At 42.2% G+C, this 24,393-nt stretch overlaps 1 protein-coding gene across 5 annotated transcripts in view; it reads right to left on the bottom strand.

Annotated features, from left to right (window-relative positions):
* The window catches only part of ccdc142 (coiled-coil domain containing 142), a 93,381-nt gene extending 69,180 nt beyond the window's left edge, over positions 1-24,201 (bottom strand). For 2 of the 5 annotated variants that reach the window (XM_037262815.1, XM_037262817.1), the window contains exons 1-4: positions 23,804-24,200; positions 23,455-23,529; positions 11,938-11,972; positions 11,223-11,265 (exon numbers count right to left, since the gene is read on the bottom strand). In XM_037262815.1, the coding sequence (XP_037118710.1) occupies positions 11,223-11,265; positions 11,938-11,972; positions 23,455-23,512 (136 nt within the window). In that variant the 5' untranslated portion in view covers positions 23,513-23,529; positions 23,804-24,200. Of the gene's footprint in view, positions 1-11,222; positions 11,266-11,937; positions 11,973-23,454; positions 23,530-23,803 lie in introns of all 5 variants that reach the window. The other 3 variants (XM_037262816.1, XM_037262814.1, XR_005099206.1) reach the window with 2 other exon arrangements.
* Between the last annotated feature and the right edge of the window lie 192 nt (positions 24,202-24,393).

A 24,393-nucleotide genomic window follows, 5' to 3' on the forward strand; every position in this document is an offset into this window, starting at 1 on the left:
ATTTTGTTATTTGCTGATTGAAACTGCTAATTAAACTGTGAATTGAAACGAATAGGTAGAGAACTGAACTCTCGCTCTTTATATAGCTGACGTGTCTTCCGCATCCGTTCTGCGCATACTGTAATGGCGGCCTCCATATGATATCCGGTCTGCGATGGAGATTAAAAAACAAACAATATTTGACAATAACACACCATCAAGGATTGCATCATCGCATCAAACGATGTGTCGTCAATTATGAATTTTACTGACTAAGTGTGTTGGGCAGGATGGCTGAATGCGATGCGCGATTGACAACAAACAAGAAGAAAGGTGTGATTTCAAGTTTTATTTCGAGGGAGATTTTCTTCAAAAATTGTTGTACCAATGCATAATGCGCACCCCAGATTTTAGGACAATAAATTAGTTAGATTTTGCGCATTATGCATGGAAAAACACGGTAATCGCTTGGGGGGAATCACTTCTTACAAACCTTTCTACCTACGAACCCAATCACGGAACAAATTAAGTTCCTAAGTAGCGATTTTACTGTACTATTCCTCCTACTACTACTACATCTATACTATTTCTACTACTAAGTACTACTTTTACGTACTATTAAAACAGCTAAGCCTCGATTTTACGCGCTTTGATTCTACATTGATTCCGGTAATTTTTTATGCTATTTTATGTCTGTACGGCGACCTTGAGTGCCTTGAAAAGCGCCTTATAAATAAAATGTATTATTAGTATTATTATGACAAGACTTTCTGTCTAACGCGGTTTGGTCATGGACCCCAATTTGTTTGTCATATTTTAAATCGATGATACCGTAGAAATTACAGTGCAAAAAGACAAGAGGCAGTTTCTACTTTTGACGACGCAAAGGCGTGTTGTTCTTTTTCTTCTTCCGCGTTCCTCACTCCCGTCAACCCCTTGTCCATCGCTCTTAAATAGACCGCAGCAATAACATAAAGGTTCTACATTAGCACAATCAAACACACACACAAGCAGTAAGCAGAGACAGGGTAACGACCCAACAAAAACTACATGGTGAATTGTATCATTAATTTTTACCCAGAACAATGATGTTATTCCCCAAATGCAAACACGTGCATCGACGTATTTCCTTATGGTAATTTCTCGATCCACTCGTATGCATGGCTCTGAATTTTTTTCTTCTTCCAAGACTTTCTAGATCAGGGGTGTCCAAACTTTTTGCAAGGAGGGCCAGATTTGATAAAGTGAAGGGGCCCGGGGGCCAATAGTTTTTTCAGACATTTTTTAACTAGAAAAATTCATGCAAATACACACTGTTATAAAACAATTTTCATTGTCACAATTGTCTTTATTTTTCAAATGACAAAATAACCAAATACAAGCCACTCAGGCAGATGTGAAAAACTCTAAAAACACAAATTCTGCCTTTCATTCATATCTGAAGTCAGATAACATTGAACAAACTGTATGAAATACCTCAAATTTACATGAGTTTAAAATCATTTTTGCCTCATGAACATTTTAAACAGGAATTATAAGTAGGGCTGTGGACTCGGTTCGGACTCGGGGACTCGGACTCGGTCGGACTCGGTCATTTTTGCCGGACTCGGACTCGGTGCTGATGTTGACCGAGTCCACCGAGTCCGACAATAAAAAAAAGAGAAAAGACGCAGCCAGAGAGTGTCAGGTTACAGTCAGCGCGGTAGGAGTTGGAAGAAGCAGTAAAAACTCCACCAAACTCGTCGTAATGACCCGTGATATATGTTATATCCTTACTATTTTCCAGGTTCTTAGATAGCAAGAATAGGTCGGACAACGACGTGAATGATAACTGCTTTATTCCTTACTCACAGTGCGTTCACAGGGCGTACCAGAACAACACAGAATGCCCATCCCACTTCCGGGGTTTTTCTACTACGGAATTTGAGTTAGCCCAAAATACACAACATCTCTTCCCCTCTTACAATGAACGTGCTATATGCATGAACAACATAGTCTTATGCACCTATAACTTGACATCTTCAAGATCTATCAATAACTGCCATTAAACAATTATCATATATGGTCCAGACTCCAGACAATTATGACAATAATATTCCCATGAAACCTTAACTTTGGGTGAGGGTGGACTACCTCGAATTATACCGAATTATAGCGAAAAACCGATGTCGTACGGCGTCGTACGGCGTCAACACTGTTGTTTTCAATAAAAACATGAAGAACTCACGTTTGCGTCAGTCAATTTTAATTTTTATAAAGGATTATTCTCATTTGATGTCTTTAAATTCATCCGCGTTCTGCCATTGAAGCGGGGTGCATTCAAAGACCAGTCGTACAGACGGAAACGTTTTGTGATCAAATCTTTCATAACGAGAATGATTTGAGTGAATTGATTTGAATGAATAATTGAGAAGAAATTTCAGTTCTGAAGGCTCCTTTTGTCCCAAGCAAAGTGACAGATGGTGGGGAGGGGGGATAAAAATTGTAAAATCAATTCACTCAAATCATTCTCGTTATGAAAGATTTGATCACAAAACGTGTGTGGCTTTTTCTTAAATGAACACGTTTGACATTGCTATCGTGTCAGCTTTTAATTATATTGCGCTGTCATGTTAAAGCAAATTAATAAATGCAACAATATTAATTTGCTTTGAAAATGCCTGAGTAATAAAATAAAATGGATGGATGGATGAATGATGATCACAATTAAGTATAAAGTCTCCTTTGTAATATATACTCCTTGTAGCCTGTACCCAAAAAGAGGAGTTTCTTTGCATCGAGGTTTATGCAAAGAGCTCACGTAATTATATTGTTGCATTTTGGTGAAGTGAATGAGTGTTCCGTCTGTACGACTGGTCTTTGAATGCACCCCGCTTCAATGGCAGAACGCGGATGAATTTAAAGACATCAAATGAGAATAATCCTTTATAAAAATTAAAATTGACTGACGCAAACGTGAGTTCTTCATGTTTTTATTGAAAACAACATAGTGCTGACGCCGTACGACATGGGTTTTTCGCTTTCCAAATAAGGGGTCGTCACTAATTATTTGTGTTTAGATAAATGTCTGAGCTATAATGGTGTAATTAATGATTAAAACTTGAAAGTATCTGTTTATTGTATTCGTTTATATGTTTAATAAAGACAAAGCCATCACAAAACTGTTGTAATTATTTAGATTTTGATCTAAATTAGCCTTGAATAAAGACTAAGCAGTCACATGAATTAACAGGAAAAATGGACAGCCGGACTCGGGCCCGGACTCGGACTCATGGTCAAGAGGCCGGACTCGGACTCGGACTCGGTGCAAAAATCCGACCGAGTCCACAGCCCTAGTTATAAGTAATGCAAAGTTGTCTGTTATTAATAAAACTTAAAACAACTGAATTTTGGTCTTGTCATTTACAATATCTTTCAGAAAGTAATAGTTTGTGTCACGTCTACAGGTTTATAACATCAACAGTATTAACATGGCCACTTTGTAGCTTGCTTTAGTAATATTTACTTTTGACTCACAACCCCGCGTGAAGAATCGCTGTTGTGATGCCAGTTCAACTTGGAGCTGCTTCACTTTATCAGCACGGTCACTCCCTGTTAGCTTGTCGTATGTGTTAGCATGTTTAGTCTGATAGTGTCTCTTTAGGTTGAAATCCTTAAACAAGGCAACTCTCTTTAGAAATTAGACAACCACAATTGCCTTGATTTTCAGCGAGGAAGTATTGTAATTCCCATCTCTCTTGAAAGCGACGGCCCTCAATGTCAACTTTCCTCGTTTTCTTTGCAGTCGCCATGGCAGAAATGAGCGGAGAGGGGTTCGCAGCATGGATGCAGACTGAGATTATTAAAGTGATGCTGCCACCTTTTGGTAAAAGGATGAATTACAGTTTCAAGTTTCATGATTTTTTTTTTTTAATTCACTTTGACAGTGCAGGCTGGCCATAAATAATACGTTATAAGACCGAAGTTGCGGGCCGTATGAAATCTGACCGGGGGCCGGATTTGGCCCGCGGGCCAGGTTTTGGATATAGCTGTTCTTAATGATAAGCTTTCGGAATTATAATAATGTCCGTGTAAAATCAACACTTAGCTGTACTACTACTAACTACTTCTACTACTGCCAAGTACTAGTACTAAGTACTACTACTACTTTTAAGCAGGGCTGTGGGCTCGGACTCGGGGACTCGGACTCGGTCGGACTCGGTCATTTTTGCCGGACTCGGACTCGGTGCTGATTTTGACCGAGTCCACCGAGTCCGACAATAAAAAAAATACGTTAAATTTTATTTTCATCATGCTGCTGAGAATGTGCGTAGGAATACTGTCCACAGCCCTGCTTACGATCAAGTTTGAAAAAGAACTTGACAGCATTGAGCGCCGCCGGCTGTGACTACGGGGGCCCATTAGGTCCAGAAAAGCTGACAAGACGCTTGCCAAATGGCAAGGAAAAAATGCACAGCTAAACGAATATATGACGATGAACACAGGACGTTTTTAACAGAGTTAAAGTTGTTTTTTGTTGAACGCTATGGCAAGCCATTCTGCCTGATATGTCGGACGTCATTGGCGCATTTAAAAGCTTCAAATGGTCAGCGCCACTTCAGCTCACTTCATGCCAATATCGATAAGGACTTTGCAAAAGGGACTGAATTTCGCAAGCACAAGTTTGGAGACTTTGAAAAGTCAGGCAGAAAAATAGGTACAGTTTTTCAAAAAAATTACGAAGAACTCAGAGACTGTCACACTTGCATTGTTTCAACTGGCTTGGAACATTGCACGGGCTAAAAAGCCATACAATGAAGTGGAGTTCGTTAAAATATGCCTCAGTGACGTTATTGAATTTTATTTTCATCATGCTGCTGAGAATGCGCGTAGGAATACTGTCCACAGCCCTGCTTGCTTGTTATGAAGACAAATTTAGTTGTTGCGTGCGCGCCCGCGCCTGCCTGCCTGCGTGCGTGCACGTACAAGACCCACAATGCCCTGCGCGCAGCCAAGATGGAAGAACCCGGGAGTAGCGAGAGAACAATGTTTTGCCTCTAGATTTGGGGGGGAAACGGAGCGTAAGTTACGATCAATGCGGCCACGTTGAGTTGCACTTAGGCTAATGTTTACATTATGTACCAATGTCAAGGACGATTATGTCACCCAGCTTATATCATTGATGTGTTTCGATAGTTGTGGGGTCGTCACTAATTATTTGTGTTTAGATAAATGTCTGAGCTATAATGGTGTAATTAATGATTAAAACTTGAAAGTATCTGTTTATTGTATTCGTTTATATGTTTAATAAAGACAAAGCCATCACAAAACTGTTGTAATTATTTAGATTTTGATCTAAATTAGCCTTGAATAAAGACTAAGCAGTCACATGAATTAACAGAAAAAATGGACAGCCGGACTCGGACTCGTGGTCAAGAGGCCGGACTCGGACTCGGTGCAAAAACCCGACCGAGTCCACAGCCCTGCTTTTAAGTACTATTACTACTACTAACTACTTCTTATAAGTACTTCTACTACTAAGTGACACAGAAGAGCTGAGAACGGGCCTGACGTAACATTCAGAGTTATTCAAAAAACGATTACCGTTTTTTTCCGTGTATAATACGCCCCCATGTATAATACGCACCCTAACAATGGCATGTTGATGCTGGAAAAAAGCCTGTACCCATGTATAATACGCACCCAATTTTTTTTTTTTTTTTTTAAATTTTTTTTTTTTTTCTCTTTTTTTTAAGTCCCAATGATCGTCACACACGCAGGGAGGCAATGGGTCCCATTTTTATAGTCTTTGGTATGGTCTTAACTAGGCTGGATGTATTTTTTTTGTTGGCATTGATTTCTCCGACTGCCCGTAAAGGCACCACCGCGATCAGATGAAAAGAGAGGAAAGTGACGTGCGGACATGTGAAAAAGGCGGCTCTGTATGGGAGAGACGTTGAAGAGGAATAAAAACACCCTTGGAAACCAAAACTTGCCCCTCGTCGTGACTCGGAGCCGCAACAAATGTTTCGGATTTGTGTAGGGTACATTGTGACAGTAAACGAGCAGGTGATCGAGCAAGCGTCTGATACGAGAGCATTGCGTTCGTATGGAGCGTGTTTGAAGTGAACAGCAGAGACGAAAGGAACAAGGCAAAGTGTTGTGAAATAAAATATTACCTGTAATACGCATTTTGTTATTTGCTGATTGTATTAAACTATCACATTCATTGTCAGTCAAGAAGAGAAGAGGACTATTATCCCTTCTTTGACGAAATGACCAGAGCACAGTACAAACACACTATTGTTCTTTCGGTATTTATTCAACCCACATTCTTTCACAACATGACAAGAAGAGAACAATACATAAATCAATACTCGTACCAGTACCATGATTTTCTTAAAAAAAAAAAAAAAAAAAAATTTAATTAAAAAAAAAAAATTAAAAAAGAATTGTACCCATGTATAATGCGCACCCCAGATTTTAGGACAATAAATTAGTTAAATTTTGCGTATTATACACGGAAAAAAACGGTACATAAATACCACGTTTATAAAACCATCTGTGTCACTCCAATTAATTAAATCCATCGATCGTCCTTTATGTCAACAATGGGTGCGCGCCGCTGACGGCGCTTGCACTTCAAAATATTCCACAGGCCCATATAACGATATATAAATTATATATCAAATAACATATAACAAATAACGAGCTGCCCCTGTGCCTCTCCGCCGACAGCGTGAGGAGGACGCTTGCCGCTATCGACATCCGTAAGGCGGCGGGCCCGGACAACATCCCGGGTCGAGCGCTGAAGGACTGCGCTGGTGAGCTGACGGGTGTCTTCACGGACATCTTTAACACTTCCCTGCAGCAGGCCATCGTCCCGTCGAGTTTCAAAGCAGCCACCATCGTACCTGTGCCGAAGAAGCCTGCTCCGTCCTGCTTCAATGACTACCGCCCCGTGGCACTTACGCCCATCGTCATGAAGTGCTTTGAGCGGCTTGTCTTGGAGCACATCCGGTCAGTTCTCCCTCCCACCATTGACCCCTTCCAGTTTGCGTACCGAGCCAAACGGTCCTCTGAGGATGCCATCTGCTCTGCCCTCCACTCGGCCCTCACCCACCTGGAGGGGAAGGACTCGTATGTGAGGTTGCTGTTTGTGGACTTCAGTTCTGCCTTCAACACCATTGTGCCGCAGCGTCTCATCAGCAAACTTGACAAGCTGGGCCTCAGTACCGGCCTCTGCAACTGGCTACTGGACTTCCTCTGTCAGAGGCCACAGGTGGTACGTGTTGGCGACAAGATCTCCGCCAGCATCACGCTGAGCACAGGGGCCCCCCAAGGCTGCGTGCTCAGTCCGCTGCTCTTCACCCTCCTGACGCATGACTGCGCTGCCACCTGCAGCGGCAACCGCATAGTGAAGTTTGCTGACGACACGACTCTGGTGGGTCTCATCACCAAGGGAGACGAGACTCCATACAGGCTGGAGGTTGACCTTCTGACCGCGTGGTGCAGGGACAACAACCTCCTGCTGAACGTCGACAAGACCAAGGAGATTGTCGTTGACTTCCGGAAGGGTCACGCCCAACACCTGCCGCTGACCATCGACGGTGCTGTGGTGGAGAGAGTGAGCAGCGCCAGGTTCCTGGGGGTGCACATCAGTGAGGATCTCTCCTGGTCCACCAACACCGCGTCGCTGGCGAAGAAGGCCCAGCGCCGCCTGTACTTCCTTCGGAAACTCAGGCGAGCGGGGACTCCTCCGGCCATCATGACTACTTTTTACCGCGGCACCATTGAGAGCGTCCTCTCCAGCTGTATTGCTGTCTGGGGTGGCAGCTGCACTGACCAAGACTTGAAGGCCCTGCAGCGCATTGTGAAAACGGCTAGTAAGACTATTGGTGCTTCTCTCCCCTCCTTGAAGGACATTTACACCTCCCATCTCACTCGCAAGGCGACCAAGATTGTGAGTGATGTGAGTCACCCCGCTCACTCTTTGTTTGAACTTCTGCCCTCTGGGAGGCGGTACAGGAGCCTGCGCTCCCGCACCACCAGACTTTCCAACAGCTTCGTACTCCAGGCTGTTAGGATCCTGAACTCGCTCCCCCTTTCAGCGTAGCGTCCTGTTCTTGCTGTATGCTCACTGGCTCGGTTTTGCCCCTCATATTCAATGGGTTATTGGTCTGTTTTTATTCATCGCTCATTTTATTTTATTTATTATTTATTATTTATGGTTTGTGCCTTCTTGTTTTTGTTTTGTGTCGCCTACTTGTATGTCTCGTCACCGTGGGATGGAGGAAACGGAATTTCGGTTTCTTTGTGTGTCTTGACATATGAAGGGATTGACAATAAAGCTGACTTTGACTTTGAAATAACTATTATATAAGCAATCATATTATCAAACCATCTGTGTCACTCCAAATCATGAAATCCATCGATCAAATTCCTCATCCTTTGTCAACAACACCGCGCGTGCGCCCTGACGTCAGCCTTGTCGTTATTCCACAGATCTACTATATAACTATATTGTAGCGTTAACAAAGTCCAAGGAAAGACGTGGGTTTGGTAAACGGCTCTTTATTTAACAAAACAAACTTCCAGGCGTGTGGCGGCGTGGACTTCCAGCCACGGAGGTGGAAGAGAGATCCATAGAATAGGACCGGGCGTGCGTAAAAGCCATGACCGAGCCCCATCCACCGTCCCCGGACAGCCACCCGGCCGAGCGCCGGCCCTCGACTTCCATCCACGGAGGTGAAAGAGAGCTCCGTAGAGTAGGACCGGGCGTGCATAAAAGCCATGTCCGAGCCCCATCCACCGTCCCCGGACAGCCACCCGGCTGAGCGCCGGCCCCCAACTTCAATCCACGGAGGGGAAAGAGAGCTCCGTAGAGTCGGACCGGGCGTGCGTAAAAGCCATAATAGTTTTTCAAACCTTCTGTGTCACTCCAAATCCTTAAATCCTTCAAACTCTTCGTCCTCCGTTTCACTTAGAAACAAAGCCGCTAATGATGCCGGTAGTACGTGGGGCCCTTCGTCATCTTCGTCATCCCGTGATCAATCTTTGTCCTTTTCGTAAACAACCGCAGCGCCACGCCGCGCCGCGCTGCTGACGTCACTTGAAATTCAAATTACAGTAATCCCTTGCTACATCGCGGTTCGTTTATCGCGGTTTCACTTTTTTTTGAAAATCGTTGAAAAAATTGACATATAAGTCGCTCCTCATTATAAGTCGCCCCCCCACCCAAACTATGAAAAAAACTGCGACTTATAGTCCGAAAATTACGGTATGTACTATACTCCTACTACTACTAATTTTGACTACAAAGTATGACAGCTACGACTACGACTGATTATAAGACGACCCTCTCTTTTTCAAGACTCAAGTTTGAAAAAATACTTTTTGAACACCAAATTTAATTTTTATACAGAAAATAATTACAGTACATCTGAAACAAATTATTATAACAATATATTCGAGAGAAAAAGCATGTTATTTTGCCTCATTCAAATCTTCTTAATATCTGAACACTGGGCTGGACTTGTTCTGCGTCGCAGCGTTAGTCCGTTACGCCGTATCATTCTTTTACACCAGCCGAGGCTTGCTTTGAAGTCAGCGGTGGGCATGTTTAGCTCTTTGGCTATTCCCACGGCCTTGAGCTGAATGACAGCTCTGCTGATGGGCATCCCGTCTTTTCGTTTCTCGTCCACGTACGCGCACACCATCCTGTTGAGCTCTTGAAAGCGGCTGCTCTGAGGACCACGGAAAGCTTTTCTCTGATTGTTAGCACTTTTTAGGCGATCTTTTTGAGCTCTCCATCTCCGCACATTACACTCTGTGACACCATATTTCACAGCCGCTTTGCAATTGTTTGAAGACTCTGCCTCATTTATCACCATCATCTTGAAAATGTCATCATAACTTCTCCTCAGCTGCCGGTTAACCTGGCCGATCTTCAACCCACTTTTCTCCAAATTGTCGCTACGTTTCTCCATTTTCTGTTATTTCTTCTCTTATTTTCTTTGCTTTTCTTCCTCACCGCTATTTTTTATTTTTCTTCTTCGTGCTACCGCTATTTTTATTTTTCTTCTTCGTGACAGGGTTTTGCTTTGGCCTGGGGAGTTAAGTTCAGCATTCGCTTTAAAGATATCTGGCACCATCTAGCGTTGTGAATGGGTATGTCTAGACCCCGAATGTAAGACGACCCTCACTTTTTCAGTCTTATTTCAATGCAAAAAACACCGTCTTATATTCGGACCAATACAGTACAAGTAGTGCGAGTACTACTTGTAGTAATACTACTACTAGTTACTAGCTTTCTTGATTTCGTTTCCATTTCTGCATATTTTTAAACGTTTTAAAATATAAGCCAAATATTACTATTTATTTTTTCTCCTTCAATTTTTTTGACTGATTCAAATCATTACATCATTAAACTGTTCACCTATATATGTTTTCCAAAATTCCAAAACAAAAGCCAGAATTTAAGATGTTTTGTCCTTTATTTGGATTTTTTTTTTTTACTGGTTCACACCTTCCACGTGTTTTGTACAGGTATATCAGTCTGTCATTCAATATAATTCCATTTCATTTAGCCTCTCAGCCCATCCATCCATCCATCCATCCATCCATCCGTCCATCCATCCATCCATCCATCCATCCATCCATCCATCCATCCATCCATCCATCCATCCATCCATCCATCCATCCATCCATCCATCCATCCATCCATTTTCTGTACCGCTTTGTCCCCACAGGGGTTGCGGGCATGCTGGAGCCTATCCCAGCTGTCATCAGGCAGTAGGCGGGGGGGACACCCTGAACCGGTTGCTAGCCAATCGCAGGGCACACAGAGACAAACAACCGTCCGCACTCGCACTCACACCTAGGGGCAATTTGGAGTGCTCAATCGGCCTATTAAGCATGTTTTTGGGATGCGGGAGGAAACCGGAGTGCCCGGAGAAAACAGACGCGGGCAAGGGGAGAACATGCAAACTCCACACAGGGAGGGTCGGAGGTGGAATCAAATTCGCACCCTCCTAACTGTGAGGTGGACGTGCTAACCAGTACGCCACCGAGCCACCTTAGCCTCTCAACCTTCACACCCAATTCCAAAATTTGCTTTCTCTGATTTATGAACATGTTTCTTCAATGGGTTTAGCATGACCATGACCCTCATGAGGATAAGCGGTTCAGACAGGTAAAAAAAAAAAAAAAGCCTAATTTCAAACAGGGTATGTTAGTACATTTAGCACATGTTCACACTGTACCATTCGTGTTCAGATCTTCTGTCGTACAGGATACGCACGCCTTCTGCAAGATCGTGAGGGTAATCAAAATTAGTGTCTTCAGAAAGATGAAAAATGTTTCTACCGTTTCACAGGAAAGGTTGTAACACAAATTTGTGCCTCCAATTTAGCGATCCTTCCCTGAGTATCTCCAACAATGACATACAGCAGGGGTTTTCAACTGGTTTAGTCCAAGGGACCACCATTATAACCAAGAAGCACCTCGGGAACCACTGCTTTGGTGGAATATTATTCTATTTTGCACTGAAGGATAGCCCTTGCTCTTAAATCAGCCACAGAAAGACTAATCCTTGTGATACGTCGAAGTAGTCACAAGTATAGATGTCCATGTAAATGTTGGTGCCAACTGATAGCTGACTTGGACGCTTTAAGCAATAGTCTTGACAATGATTTCCAATGGAAAAATCATGATCTCTTCCTTCCGTGAAGTAGTCAGGCTGATGTGTCAAATCAAGCAAATTCAATCTAAAAAGTGGGCGTTAGTAAGTATACCGCCACTCTGTTCTAAAATACCGTTAAATCACTTCTGAGTTTTTTTCCAGGGGGAATTGTCGTACTGTCATTAAATTAAACTCCTATCAATGTTGGGCTCACTTTATTGTCAAGACGTAAAAATAATTACAATATCTCAAAGGCTTTTCACATTTACGTATTTCTTTTCCAAAAAACAACCAACCTTCTCCTCTTCTGAAGTGAATGATCCAGACTTTTCTGAAAGGGAGAAGAAAAGAAATGCACAGAAAATTAATCTTAAGTGGAAGTGAAACATGTAGGGTAGTGCAATACAAATACAGTCAAACCTCGGTTTTCGAACGTCCCGGTTCTCGAACAAATCGGAATTCTAACAAACAATTTGAGATTTTTTTGCTTCGGTTGTTGAACAAAAATTCGGAGGTCGAACCTCGTGAGATGAGCCGAAAGGACGCGAGAAAACCCGACCGCACGGCCCGGATGCCGACTGACTCTGTTCGTTGTTATTATATTTTCGTTACTTTGAGGATTGTATTAACTCCTAATCATGCCTCCAAAGAAAGCAAGTGGGAGCAGTAAAGCCATCCGAAAACACAAAGACGCTCTTAAAGCAATGCGACAGTGAGCGCCCGGCGCACTGCGGTTGCACGATCGGACCAAATTAAGCTCCCTGCGCACTGAGGTCCACTTACATTTTGGAAAGTACATCAGGACTCTAAAAATATTTTCTAAATTTCAGCAACGGCTCTGTCACAATAATGTGACCAGCGCGGTGCAGTTGCGCGGTCGGCGGCGCGCCACGGTTGCGCGTTGGGTGGTGCGCTGCAGTTGCGCAATCGGACAAAAATGCCCAAATGGAAAAATGCTTAAAAAAGGCGCTTTTGTTTTTTTTGGAACGGATTAAACTTTTTTCCATTAGTTGTAATGGGGAAAAATAGATTCGGAATTCGAACGATTCACTTCTCGAACCGCCTTTTGGAACGGATTGTAGTCGAAAACCGAGGTTTGACTGTAAGTGTTTATTATATGGATTATATAAACAAATACAAATGTGTATACAATGAATGTGTTCCCCCCACTGTGTTTATTTTGATAACACACAGCAAAAGTGTATTTGTACTGCATAGGATCTTGTCAATGTGAATGTAAATACAGATAGTCTATCATAGGTGTGTTGGGATTACTACATTTTGCATTGACTAGTAATATCCCTAACATCCCTCGCTACATTTATCTCGGCCTCAGTACATCGTGGGTTTATATGAAAACAAATATTGCGGATATATTCGGTGCATCGCGGCTTTTTGCGGCATCACTTGGAGCGCGGTGCTTTGTCTGCCCATATGACTACAGAACACTACTGGCCAAGAGGGGATTAATGGGAACATGTTGATCTGTATCCTTGCCGATGATTGGCTTAGAGCTGTAAGAGCAGCTCTAACCAGGCTTTGTCTCAATCTCCTGCTACGTATCCACTCCACTTCGTTTGTGTCAGCAGAATCAGCAGCATCTCTGATTCGTGCTTTGTTTTGTTGTCACAAACAAGGCAGGACAACCAAATGCAACACGGGCTCTTTATTTGGGGAAATTTTAAAAGAAACAAGGAGGGCTGGAATGCCGGCAGAGCAGGATGATGAGGCAAGCTGACGAGCCGGTCAGCGAGCTCGCGTCGTGCGGGCATCTCGTTACACAGCGGGTCAGGCAAACAATTTGTGACTTTTCAGTGTCACAAATTGTTCAGTTTATTTTTGTATTAAAAAAAGAGACTATTTCCATAGCCAACATTTTAAATTATGTCATTCGTTTATATCACAAATCCTTGTCAGCGCGTCAAAGCAGACAAAGCGGTGAAGACTGACAGTTGGCGACGCATGCCTCAGAGGTCGAGTGCGGAGGGCGCGTGAGCCGGCCAGTAGGGATTTGAGCGGCGATGTGACACACCTGCGCACAAAGGAAAAATGCACCGCCGTGCAGAAACAGTTGGGACAACGGCAATGAGCGCTGATAGCGCGGGGCGTGCACTGAGGACAAGCGGCGTAGGAAAAAAGCACTGCCGTCCAGGATTTGGGACAGCGGCCGGCAATGAGCACGAATAGCGCAGGGCGTGGGTCTGAACAATGTGTGGATGCCCTCGCGCTGGGCCACAGGGGCGCGTCAGCCGGTCAGCACGGCAAGAGCAGAGCGGAGCCGTGACACCTTTACACTTTAAAATGTTTAAAAAAGTGTTTAAAATACAATAACGTATTTAAAAGTTTAATAGAGTGTATAAAAGTAAAATGATAAAAGGCTTGTATGGACAACCTCGCGCTGGGCCACAGGGGTGCGTCAGTCGGCCAACAGACAAGACCAGAGAGGAGCCAGACACGTTTACACTTCAAAAAAGGTTAATAAAAGTCTTGTGTTGATATTGTAACAATATATCTACTCTTATTTATTTTCTTATTTATTTAAATAAATGAGAATGTTTCTGAAAGTCAGTTTGACGTTAAAATTTTTACAAAGGTGTTTAAAAATACAAAAACGTGTTTAAAAAACAATCAAGTGTATATAAAACTATAATAAAGGTTCATAAAGGTCTTGTGTGGATATTGAAACAATATATTTGCTCTTATTTATTTTCTTTATTTTCTTATTTATTTAAATAAAGGAGAATGTTTATGAAAATCAGTTTGACTTTAAAATGTTAACACAAGTGTTTAAAAATACAAAAAAAGCATTTAAAAGTACAATACAGTGTTTAAAAATACCATTTACCAAAATCCATTTTCTGTACCGCTTAGTCCCCACGGGGGTCGCGGGCGTGCTGGAGCCTATCCCAGCCGTCATCGGGCAGTAGGCGGGGGACACCCTGAACCGGTTGCCAGCCAATCGCAGGGCACACAGAGACAAACAACCATACGCACTCGCACTCACACCTAGGGACAATTTGGAGTGCCCAATCGGCCTACCAAGCATGTTTCTGGGATGAGGGAGGAAACTGGAGTGCCCGGAGAAAACCCACGCGGGCCCGGGGAGAACATGCAAACTCCACACAGGGAGGGCCGGAGGTGGAATCGAACCCGCACCCTCCTAACTGTGAGGCGGACGTGCTACCCAGTGCCCCACCGAGCCGCCCTGTTTAAAAATACAGTAATCTCTCATTTATTACGGAGAATTGGTTCCAAGACCACCCGCGATAAGTGAAAATCCGCGTAGTGTCACCCTCTCGTATGTAAATGTTTTGTCAATAAATGTAGTATATGAAACCATTTCAGTGCATGTTATTTTTAGAACATTAAATAGTTTAAAAAATGTAAATAATACATTAATAATATAAATAACATACAGAAAATATTGTATAAATATTATACGTGTGTGTAACATATATGTAGATGTAGCTAAAGTACACACATGGTAAATATGATTTTGTGACAACTTCTTTTATAACCAAGTACAACACTGCAAATATGTTTTAGAACTATTTTATTATAACATTATTTAAAACAAGTGAACATGTGGTAAATGTCTTTTTAGAACTTTTATTATAACAAATTTTAAAGTTAGTGAGAGCTTTACTGCTCCTCAGATGACACCTCATCTTCAGGTGGATCATCGCAGGCAACTTCGGATGGAGCTGGGGTACTTGTAGGAGATGGCGTGGAGGCACAACGTTTTCGGGGTACAAGGAACATTGTGATGGGGAGTTGTAAGCGTTGTTTTTTCTTTAGAGCAAAGATGTTCTTGTACAACTCCATGACACGGTCAATACGGTTGCTGAATTCTACATTTCTGATCATGTTGTCATCGATTTCTTGGGCCATTTGTTGCAGGGTCTGTGCTATGTTGCAGAGCTCTTGCAGATTTTCCAGGTGAGGCCATGTTCTTCAGCTTCATTGTCCTCAGCTACCTCCTCTTCTTCCTCACTCGCCAATCTTGTCATTTCGACTAGTTCCTCGTCAGTTAGGGGCTTCGAGTGGCAGTCGATCAGTGTGGTCACGTCTTCTGTTCATGTCCGAGAACCCATCAGTGGCTACCAACCGAGCCACCCTCACAGTCTTATCTACGGAGGAGTGGTGAACTTCGTCAAGCGTAAATCCCTCATAGTCATGGGTGACATTTTTTGGCCACAATTTCCTCCAACTTGCAATCGGTGTCTGCTCTCTCATCTCATTAAGAGCCGTCTGAATGTTGACCAGGCACGTTGCAATGTTGTATCCCCGCCAATTGTTCTTCAGGCTGAAGGCCACGTTGTTCTCGTCGATGAAGGAGATGAGGCCCTCCATTTTGGACCTCGTGTGGAGGGCCTTGAAGGCTCGAATGACCCCCTGATCCATGGGTTGTACAAGGGAAGTGGTGTTGGGGGGCAGGAACTCCACTTGGACCCCGTCATAATGGAGATTGGTTGCATGTCCTCCTGCACAGTCCATGAAGCCCTTTTTCAGCGAGGTACAGCTTCACCTGCGGGATAAAGCAGTTCACGAACCAGTTGAGTGTGAGGGCTTTTGTTGTCCATGCCTTTTTGTTGTGCATCCAGTAGACGGGCAGCAAGGCTTTGTTTTTGTTTTTCAAAGCCTGAGGATTCAGGGACTTGTAAACTAAGCCGGGCTTGAGCATGAAGCCCACAGCATTCCCACACATGACGAGAGTCACCTGATCTTTGTGGGCCTTGAACCCTGGCCTCTTCAATTCGTCCTTATAAAGGAATGTCTGGCACGGCATCCTCGTTCAGAAGAGGCCAGTCTCATCCATGTTAAATACCTGCTCCGGGAGATAACCACCCTCATCAATTATCTTTGGAAACTCTTCCTTGACATAACGAAGAGCTGCCTCGTGGTCTGCCGAGGAAGCCTCCCCATACAAAAGAAAGCTGCGAAGTCCGAATCTCTTCTTGAATTTTTCAAACCAGCTGACAACAAAACCACATTTTTCTTGTGAGGTAGGATCACTCGAGGCACTGGTGCTAGGCTGAGGTTCATTTTCGTCATCGTCATCCATCATAATCTTCGTTCAATTCTCCTTTGGGAACGAGACTATCATAAGGGCTTTGGCTTTAGTCCGAAACATATTGGTATCGAGACTAACCTTCTTTTCCCGACAGTCCGATATCCACACTGATAAAGCGTTCTCCATTTTCACAATTTGCTTATTGCAATAAGTCACAACTTGCTTCGTGTCCTAAACGAAAGACATCGAGGCAGTTTTGCGGATCTTCACTTCCTCCTTTTTCATATAGCGGACCGTCGATTCGTTCAAATCATAATGGCGCACAACAGAGGCATAGCTACAGCCCACCTGAAGCATGTCCAATAATTTGACTTTTTCGATCACCGTCATCATTTTTCTCTTTTTCTTTGGCTCACCGGAGGATTTCGAGGATGAAGGACGTTTAGGAGCGATTTTCAAAGGCGCGAGCACTCAAGTGAAAAGAGCGAAGGTGGGGCTAACGTCTGCGCCAATCAGCTTGCGGGAGCGATATCGAATGGTGAGATGGATGATCAGAGACGTGGATTTTGAATTGTCTGGGCACTCGCTGCCTTCTGCTGGCGTGTGGGCAACTTTTGTAATTCTTTTTGAATTATTATTATTACCGTTTTTTTCCATGTATAATGCGCAAAATTTAACTAATTTATTGTCCTAAAATCCTGGGTGCGCATTATACATGGGTCCAATTTTTTTTAAATTTTCTTTTTTTTTTTTAAATTTTTTATTTTTTTTTTGAAGAAGAAAAACGACTGGCATAATTTGATTTGAAGATTTGAAGAAAATCTTGTCACGGATGGAGTGTGGAAAGGAAGAGGGCGACCAAGTGCAGCTTGAACCAGGGTTCATTGGAGGAACTCAAAACACAGACTTGGTAAACTAACATAACTCTCTAACAAAACCAACAACAGGACTGACCGACAAAGACGTGGAACAAAAAGACAGGGGGACATTACCAAAGACAGGAACAGAAACCTGTGTTATTGTCAAATATTGTTTGTTTTTTAATCTCCATCGCGGACTGGACGTCATACGGAGGCAGTATCACTGCGCATGCGCACTATGGATCCGATGCGAATAGTCCTCTTCTCTTCTTGGCTGACAATGAATGTGATAGTTTAATACATACAATCAGCAAATAACAAAATACGTATTACAGGTAATATTTTATTTCACAACACTTTGCCTTGTTCCTTTCGTCTCTACTGTTCACTTCAAACACGCTCCATACGAACGCAATGCTCTCGTATCAGACGCTTGCTCGATCACCTGCTCGTTTGCTGTCACAATGTACCCTACACAAATCCGAAACATTTGTTGCGGCTCTGAGTCACGACGAGGGGCAAGTTTTGGTTTCCAAGGGTGTTTTTATTCCTCTTCAACTTCTCTCCCATACAGAGCCGCCTTTTTCACATGTCCGCACATCACTTTCCTCTCTTTTCATTTTAACCTAACTGATCGCGGTGGTGCCTTTATGGGCAGTCGGAGAAATCAACGCCAACAAAAAAAATACATCCGGCCTAGTTAAGACCATACCAAAGACTATAAAAATGGGACCCATTGCCTCCCTGTTTGGCACTCAGCATTAAGGGTTGGAATTGGGGGGTTAGATCACCAAATGATTCCCGAGCGCGGCGCCGCTGCTACTCACTGCTCCCCTCTCCCCCAGGGGATGGATCAAAATCACACGGGGATGGGTCAAATGCAGAGGACAAATTTCACCACACCCAGATGCGTGTGTGACGATCATTGGGACTTAAAAAAAAAAAAAAAAAAAAGTCAAAATTTGGGTGCGTATTATACATGGGTACAGGCTTTTTTCCAGCATTGACATGCCATTTTTAGGGTGCGTATTATACATGGGGGCGCATTATACATGGAAAAAACGGTAATTCCTTTAAACTTTGATTGTGTGGGCACTCCCTGCTTTCTGTGGCGTGCGGGCAACTTCCATGCCATAATTGCAAATTATTATTTTTTTGAATGTTTTTTATTTTTTATTTTATGCATTTATTTATTTTGAAAAATCAGCGATTGTGTGGGCACTCCCTGCCTTCTGCTGGCATGCGGGCAACTTTCGTGCCAAAATTGCTCAATTTTTAATCTTTTTTTTTTTGGGTTGAAAAGAATCTGCGATGTAGTGAAGCCGCGATAAACGAATTGCGAAGTAGCGAGGGATCACTGTACAATAAACGTTTATAAAAGCCTTTTATGGACATTGTAACAATATATTTCCTCTACATCGCGGATTTTCACCGGGTGGTCTTGGAACCACTTATCCGTGATAAACGAGGGATTAATTAATTAAATAATATTACAGTAATAATATTCATATTTAATAATCATCTTTTCGATGGTATCAATTTTTCATCTTTACCATCAATGGTTGAATGAGCTGAAGTCTCAAAAAAATTATTTCACAGATTCCCCATAGCAGCAATCATGATCATTCTTTTCAAATCTGTTTCACATTTGAAGTATATTTTCCCAGAAAGTTTTAGTTGAACTTGTTTTACGATTATGACATTTCATTTCGTATATTCGTTCGAGACGCTGCTACTATTTTGACATATTGTATATGTAATTGAGAAAATAAAAAGTCAGCTTTTATAACCAAATTACGTATTTATTCTAATTATCGCCCATATTCTAATAATCGCCCAGTGTGTCTTCGCGATGACATAAATAAAAAACATTGATACCTCTAATTATCGCCCATGCTGCTAAAAATTCACCCCCAAAACTTACGTTTTCCTCCGCGACCGCATGCCGACGTCATTGCGCAAGTTTAAATATGACTGATTTGACAGCACGTCGAATGTCCCTTTTAAATAGTTTTTCTCCATAAACTATGATACAATTACACTCGTCACTCCGCTACAATATCCTCACACAATTACGTTATCGGGGCGTGCGCTCGAACAAGACGATCGCGATAACATGACGTGCGCAACATGTGATGTGCGATGGTAACGTGTCTCATCGATGGAGCGTCAATTGACGCACCCCGCTGTTTGAGTTAGATCAGGGGTCTCAAACTCCAGTCCTCGGGGGCCGCATTCCTACATGGTTTCCAAGTTTCCCTCGTTAAACACACCTGATTCAATTATCAGGCTCCTGCAGAACGTGAGGATGAACTGATCATTTGAATCAGGTGTGTTTAACGAGGGAAACTTGGAAAACATGTAGGAATGCGGCCCCCGAGGACTGGAGTTTGAGACCCCTGAGTTAGATCAAAACAGCCGCTGTTCTAGTGTTAAGAACACCAGTGAGATGCAGGTATTGCATACTACATAAGGAAAATATACATATGATCGCCCATTTCAGTGCCCCTTGGCGATCGGACAAAAAGTGTTCTCTATCAAAATTGTTTCTTTGTTTAAAATACATTTGAAACACTTCACTTACGGTATCGGTCAATCCATGTCATATCATCAAATGCCTCCCTCCCACCTGACCATCTCAGAATGTCCCGTAAAACATCTAGTCAAAAGACGCACTTGTTATATGGAAAAAAATCAAATATTAGGTCTCTATTTTCAATACTTTACTTAGGAAAATATATTAAATATAGGGTCATTTTTACAGTTTTTGTGATCATTTAAAAAAAAAAAAGCAAAATCTGGAAAACGATCTCATCTATAGCCTTCAGAATTTCTACTGTCAATATCTGCTACTACTAATAACCTCCAAAATATTATTTCTCTGAGTTGATCAGTTTCACAGATATTAAGGCCCAAAAAGGAAGTCATAACATTCACTGCAATTTAAAAAATACTGACTATCAACTCCAAACTTACTTTATTTGACTGATATATTCTTTTAAAATACATATTTAAAAATTGGGAGGGTGCTTTGCCACATTCCGTCGCAGTGATTTGTTGAAATCCTGTTATTGGGGGGTTTGTGGCTGTTTTTGGTACTGCATGTCTTAAGAGTCTAACAGGGGTCTCAAACTCCTTTTGGTACGGGCCACCCTACAGTTACGGCTTGACGGTTATATCAAATAAATTGTTAAATTGTCTCGTCGTACTATTGCATATACACAACAAATTGATTGAGTATTGAAATCAGCAATATCAGTTTGTGAAATTATTGTTCAAATTACTGTCAAAAGTGTAACAAAAAATCTCAAGGTTATTGTGATTTATTTCACATGTCAATTTGAAATATTGGTACAGATTTTAGTGAGGATCATGGAAGTTTGCTTAAAATTGTATGATGGGCCTTTGACACCTGTGGTCTACTAGTAAACATCACAGCAGGGCAATTCTTTTTTTCCTTTTTTTTTTTACTAGTATTCAAAGACTTATACCTGTGACTAGATGCTACTGCTAAACATAGCCTTACCAAAGCATTAAAATTAACAACAGTTCTATTTACAAAGGCAATAAGTCATTGAATGGGGAGTTGAACATTCTGAAAGCAGTCTTAAAACATGAAAAAACATGTCAGAATATTGAAATCTGCACATTTTGTCATACTGTTTAAAAATGGGTTTTCAGTGTATGATACCAAACACCATCTAAATCAGTGGTTCCCAAAGTGGGCGGTACCGCCCCCCTGGGGGCGGTGGAAAGATCTGGGGGGGCGGTGAGGAAGAAAGGGGCGGTAGGGGGGCGGTAGGGGGGCGGCAGTCGATTTGTACACAACACGCCGCTCTGGCCCAGTCAGATCCGACAGCATAGACTACAAAAGTAAAAGCTCAGGTTTGTAATTTCAAGCTTGTAATGTTCAGAATTTTATCTTATAATAAAAACCGCATTCTGGCGGTCAACATCATCTTGAGTTCAAGTCAACATGAAATTGGGGACTCGCCAGAACGCGCCGTGTTGTGTTGTGTTGAGCTGGTTAGGGCAGTGGTCCCCAACCACCGGGCCGCGGACCGGTACCGGTCCGTGGGTCACTTGGTACCGGGCCGCCAAGCCGCACAGAATTTTTTTTTTTATCGACGATCAATTAATTCAGGTCAAGACACTCGTCCCGGTCACGTGACATGTTTCCCCAGTCGAGCCCGCAAAGCTAATATGTGGCGACAGGCTAACTAACCAGGCAGTGAAGCATTCAAAACTGCTTCAACACATGGAGACCAAGCATCCTGCAATAAAAGACAAACCTTAAATCACTTCGTGTGTCATTGTCTCCGATTACGTCTAGATGGGACCGGCTCGTTTCTGAGAAACAAACTCAGTGCTCCCACTAATTCAACGTATTGGTAATGATATTATTAATGTATTATTTATTTATTTATATAAATGTATTATTTATTTATATAAATGCCTTGGGGGGGGGGGGGGGGCGCTAGGAATTCACTGGGGAGCCAAAGGGGGCGCCAGCCTGCAAAAGTTTGGGAACCACTGATCTAAATTATCATCTATTCAATGATTTTTCATGTGAAGTCTGTCAAATGTCCGCACCATCAGTAATAGGGACAGCTCTATTCTGCCACACATTCTCCTCTCAGCCAGTACTCTTCCATGACACACACGCTAATCAACACTCATTGCCTGTCACTTGCTCCTCATTATCTGGCCATTCAGTCCCCTATTTTAAAACACCTTAAGTTGCCATTCATTGTCGGATCGTCTGTGATGCTGCTCGCTCACTCACTGGCCCTACATGCCTGTTTAGGTGACTTGTTCTGAACGCCGCCTGGTCCGACCTTTTGCCCGTCCTCGACCACGTCTCTGCTTTCTGCTCCCTCGGCTCCCACAAAGTTTGCCTGCTCACCCCACGGTCAGTACCATTTCCTGTTCCTGGACGATGTAGACTTCTGCCTCCCAGCGTGTTCCAGTCTTCCATCTCCCTTTTCCCCAATACCAATAAATCTTGTTTGTGTCGCATTTGATCGTTCTGCTCCCTTCTTGACAAAAACCATTGACAGTGGAAACTTGATTTTTTTTTTTTCTATCTTTCTACTAGATTTTCTTTCATGAAATTCTGTGATGGTGGGTCGTGAAAATATTCAGAAATTTGATAAATTGCATGTCAATGCATGGACCTTACATTTTACCACAGTGGTTTCCAGATCTTTAACAACAAAATATCACTTAAAAAAAACTGAGCGCTCCAAGTACAAACATGATGACCAACACTGAGTCCCCCTATAAATCTGTGGTTAACACAATTAGATTAACCAAAGGATTGGTCAGCCAGTGATCAATCCAGTTGTTTATTGATTAGCTAAACAACTTATGAAATTGGTTACGGAGAGGACACTTCACAAGCCCAACTATTTTGGGGTATAGCGTGGAATAGCTATAGGCCTGCAGAACAAGTGGATTCACTTGGTAATAATTTAGGTTAATTGTCATTATATTATCCCTATGGCTCTGCAAGAAAGACTGGACCATGACAGAAATAGCTTGGTAATATTGCTGTGTTAAAAAAGATTAGATAGACAAACAGATACTACAAGTACATAGTTCAGAGTACATTTTATATACTACTACGTTATTATATAGTATTTACACTTGAGTGTACTTTAGAAAGTATAATTCAGATATACTACTTGTTTATACGGTCACTTGTACAATACTTGTTTCTGTCTGTACACTTTATAAGGTATAATGCATATATAGGACTTGTTTAAGGTCATTTGTACATTACTTGTTTCTGCTGTTCTTTTATTGTTTCAATGGGACTTTTGTTTTGTATTTTAACCTGCACTTTGTAAGACGACCTTGGAAGGCAACACCAAATACTTGTACATGAACAGCAGTAAGTAGGTGGTATATTGATCGTGCGTTTATGTCAAGATCACCTGTTAGACCAGGCTTTCCAGCACGGTCTTTCAAGATATCGAAATTGTTTTCATCCATTGCAGTATCAGCTTCGTCTGAAAAGAAAGCATATGATTCTGTCTTCTGTGTATTTATATGTTGAAATAAATATATAACGTAGTGCAAAGTGGAAAAAGAAAAGTAACTTCCGTGGATTTAGAATAATTTACATTCACAATGATCAAGCACTTCATTTAAGTCAAATGGCAGAAAACATGAAATGGGTTTGATTATATAGTTAGTTTATCTATCTAATCTGCTATGTAATTAACGTCTGCCATTTAGCAATGTGTGTTTTACAAACTGGAGAGTTGAAGCCTTAAACCTTACATCTTTCTGAATCACCCCGAGAAAATGCTCCTTTAGGTCCAAGTCTGGTCCATCCTTAGTAACATGACCAAGTCGTTGGATCAAAAACATGTATTCATCGTGGAAAGAGCTAACGCCACAACCAGATGACACTAGTCCGAGAACGACAGATTTGGGCAAAGCAGCAAATATCATCTTTATATCCGTAGTCCTGAAACAGACCGCAATAATCCTGCAGTGGCATGTTGGACAACAATCAGGTTTGAGAAATGTCCATCCGTGTATTTGTTAATCCTCGCGGGTGTTAAAAAAAAAAGCGCTTGATCGCGAGACTAGAACGAAGACAGTAGCCAATCCATGCAGGCGTTTGCTTCTCTGTTGTCATGGAAAACACAAAGGCTTCCGTGTTTACTTTTTCTTCTTCTTCATAGTTTACCGTCTGTCAAAGCTACCCTGCTGCCATCTGTTGAATCCATGTTACAACTGCAAAAGCAAATTCATTTCATGTATTTATTTCTTATTTTTCTTAAACTAACCCTCAACATATTATTGTTATGGTACTAATATATTCTTGCTAATCTTTCCACTTAAAGACCAATTGTTATGTTTAT

This window comes from Syngnathus acus, chromosome 10, assembly GCF_901709675.1.
Source record: "Syngnathus acus chromosome 10, fSynAcu1.2, whole genome shotgun sequence".
Classification (NCBI taxonomy): domain Eukaryota; kingdom Metazoa; phylum Chordata; class Actinopteri; order Syngnathiformes; family Syngnathidae; genus Syngnathus; species Syngnathus acus.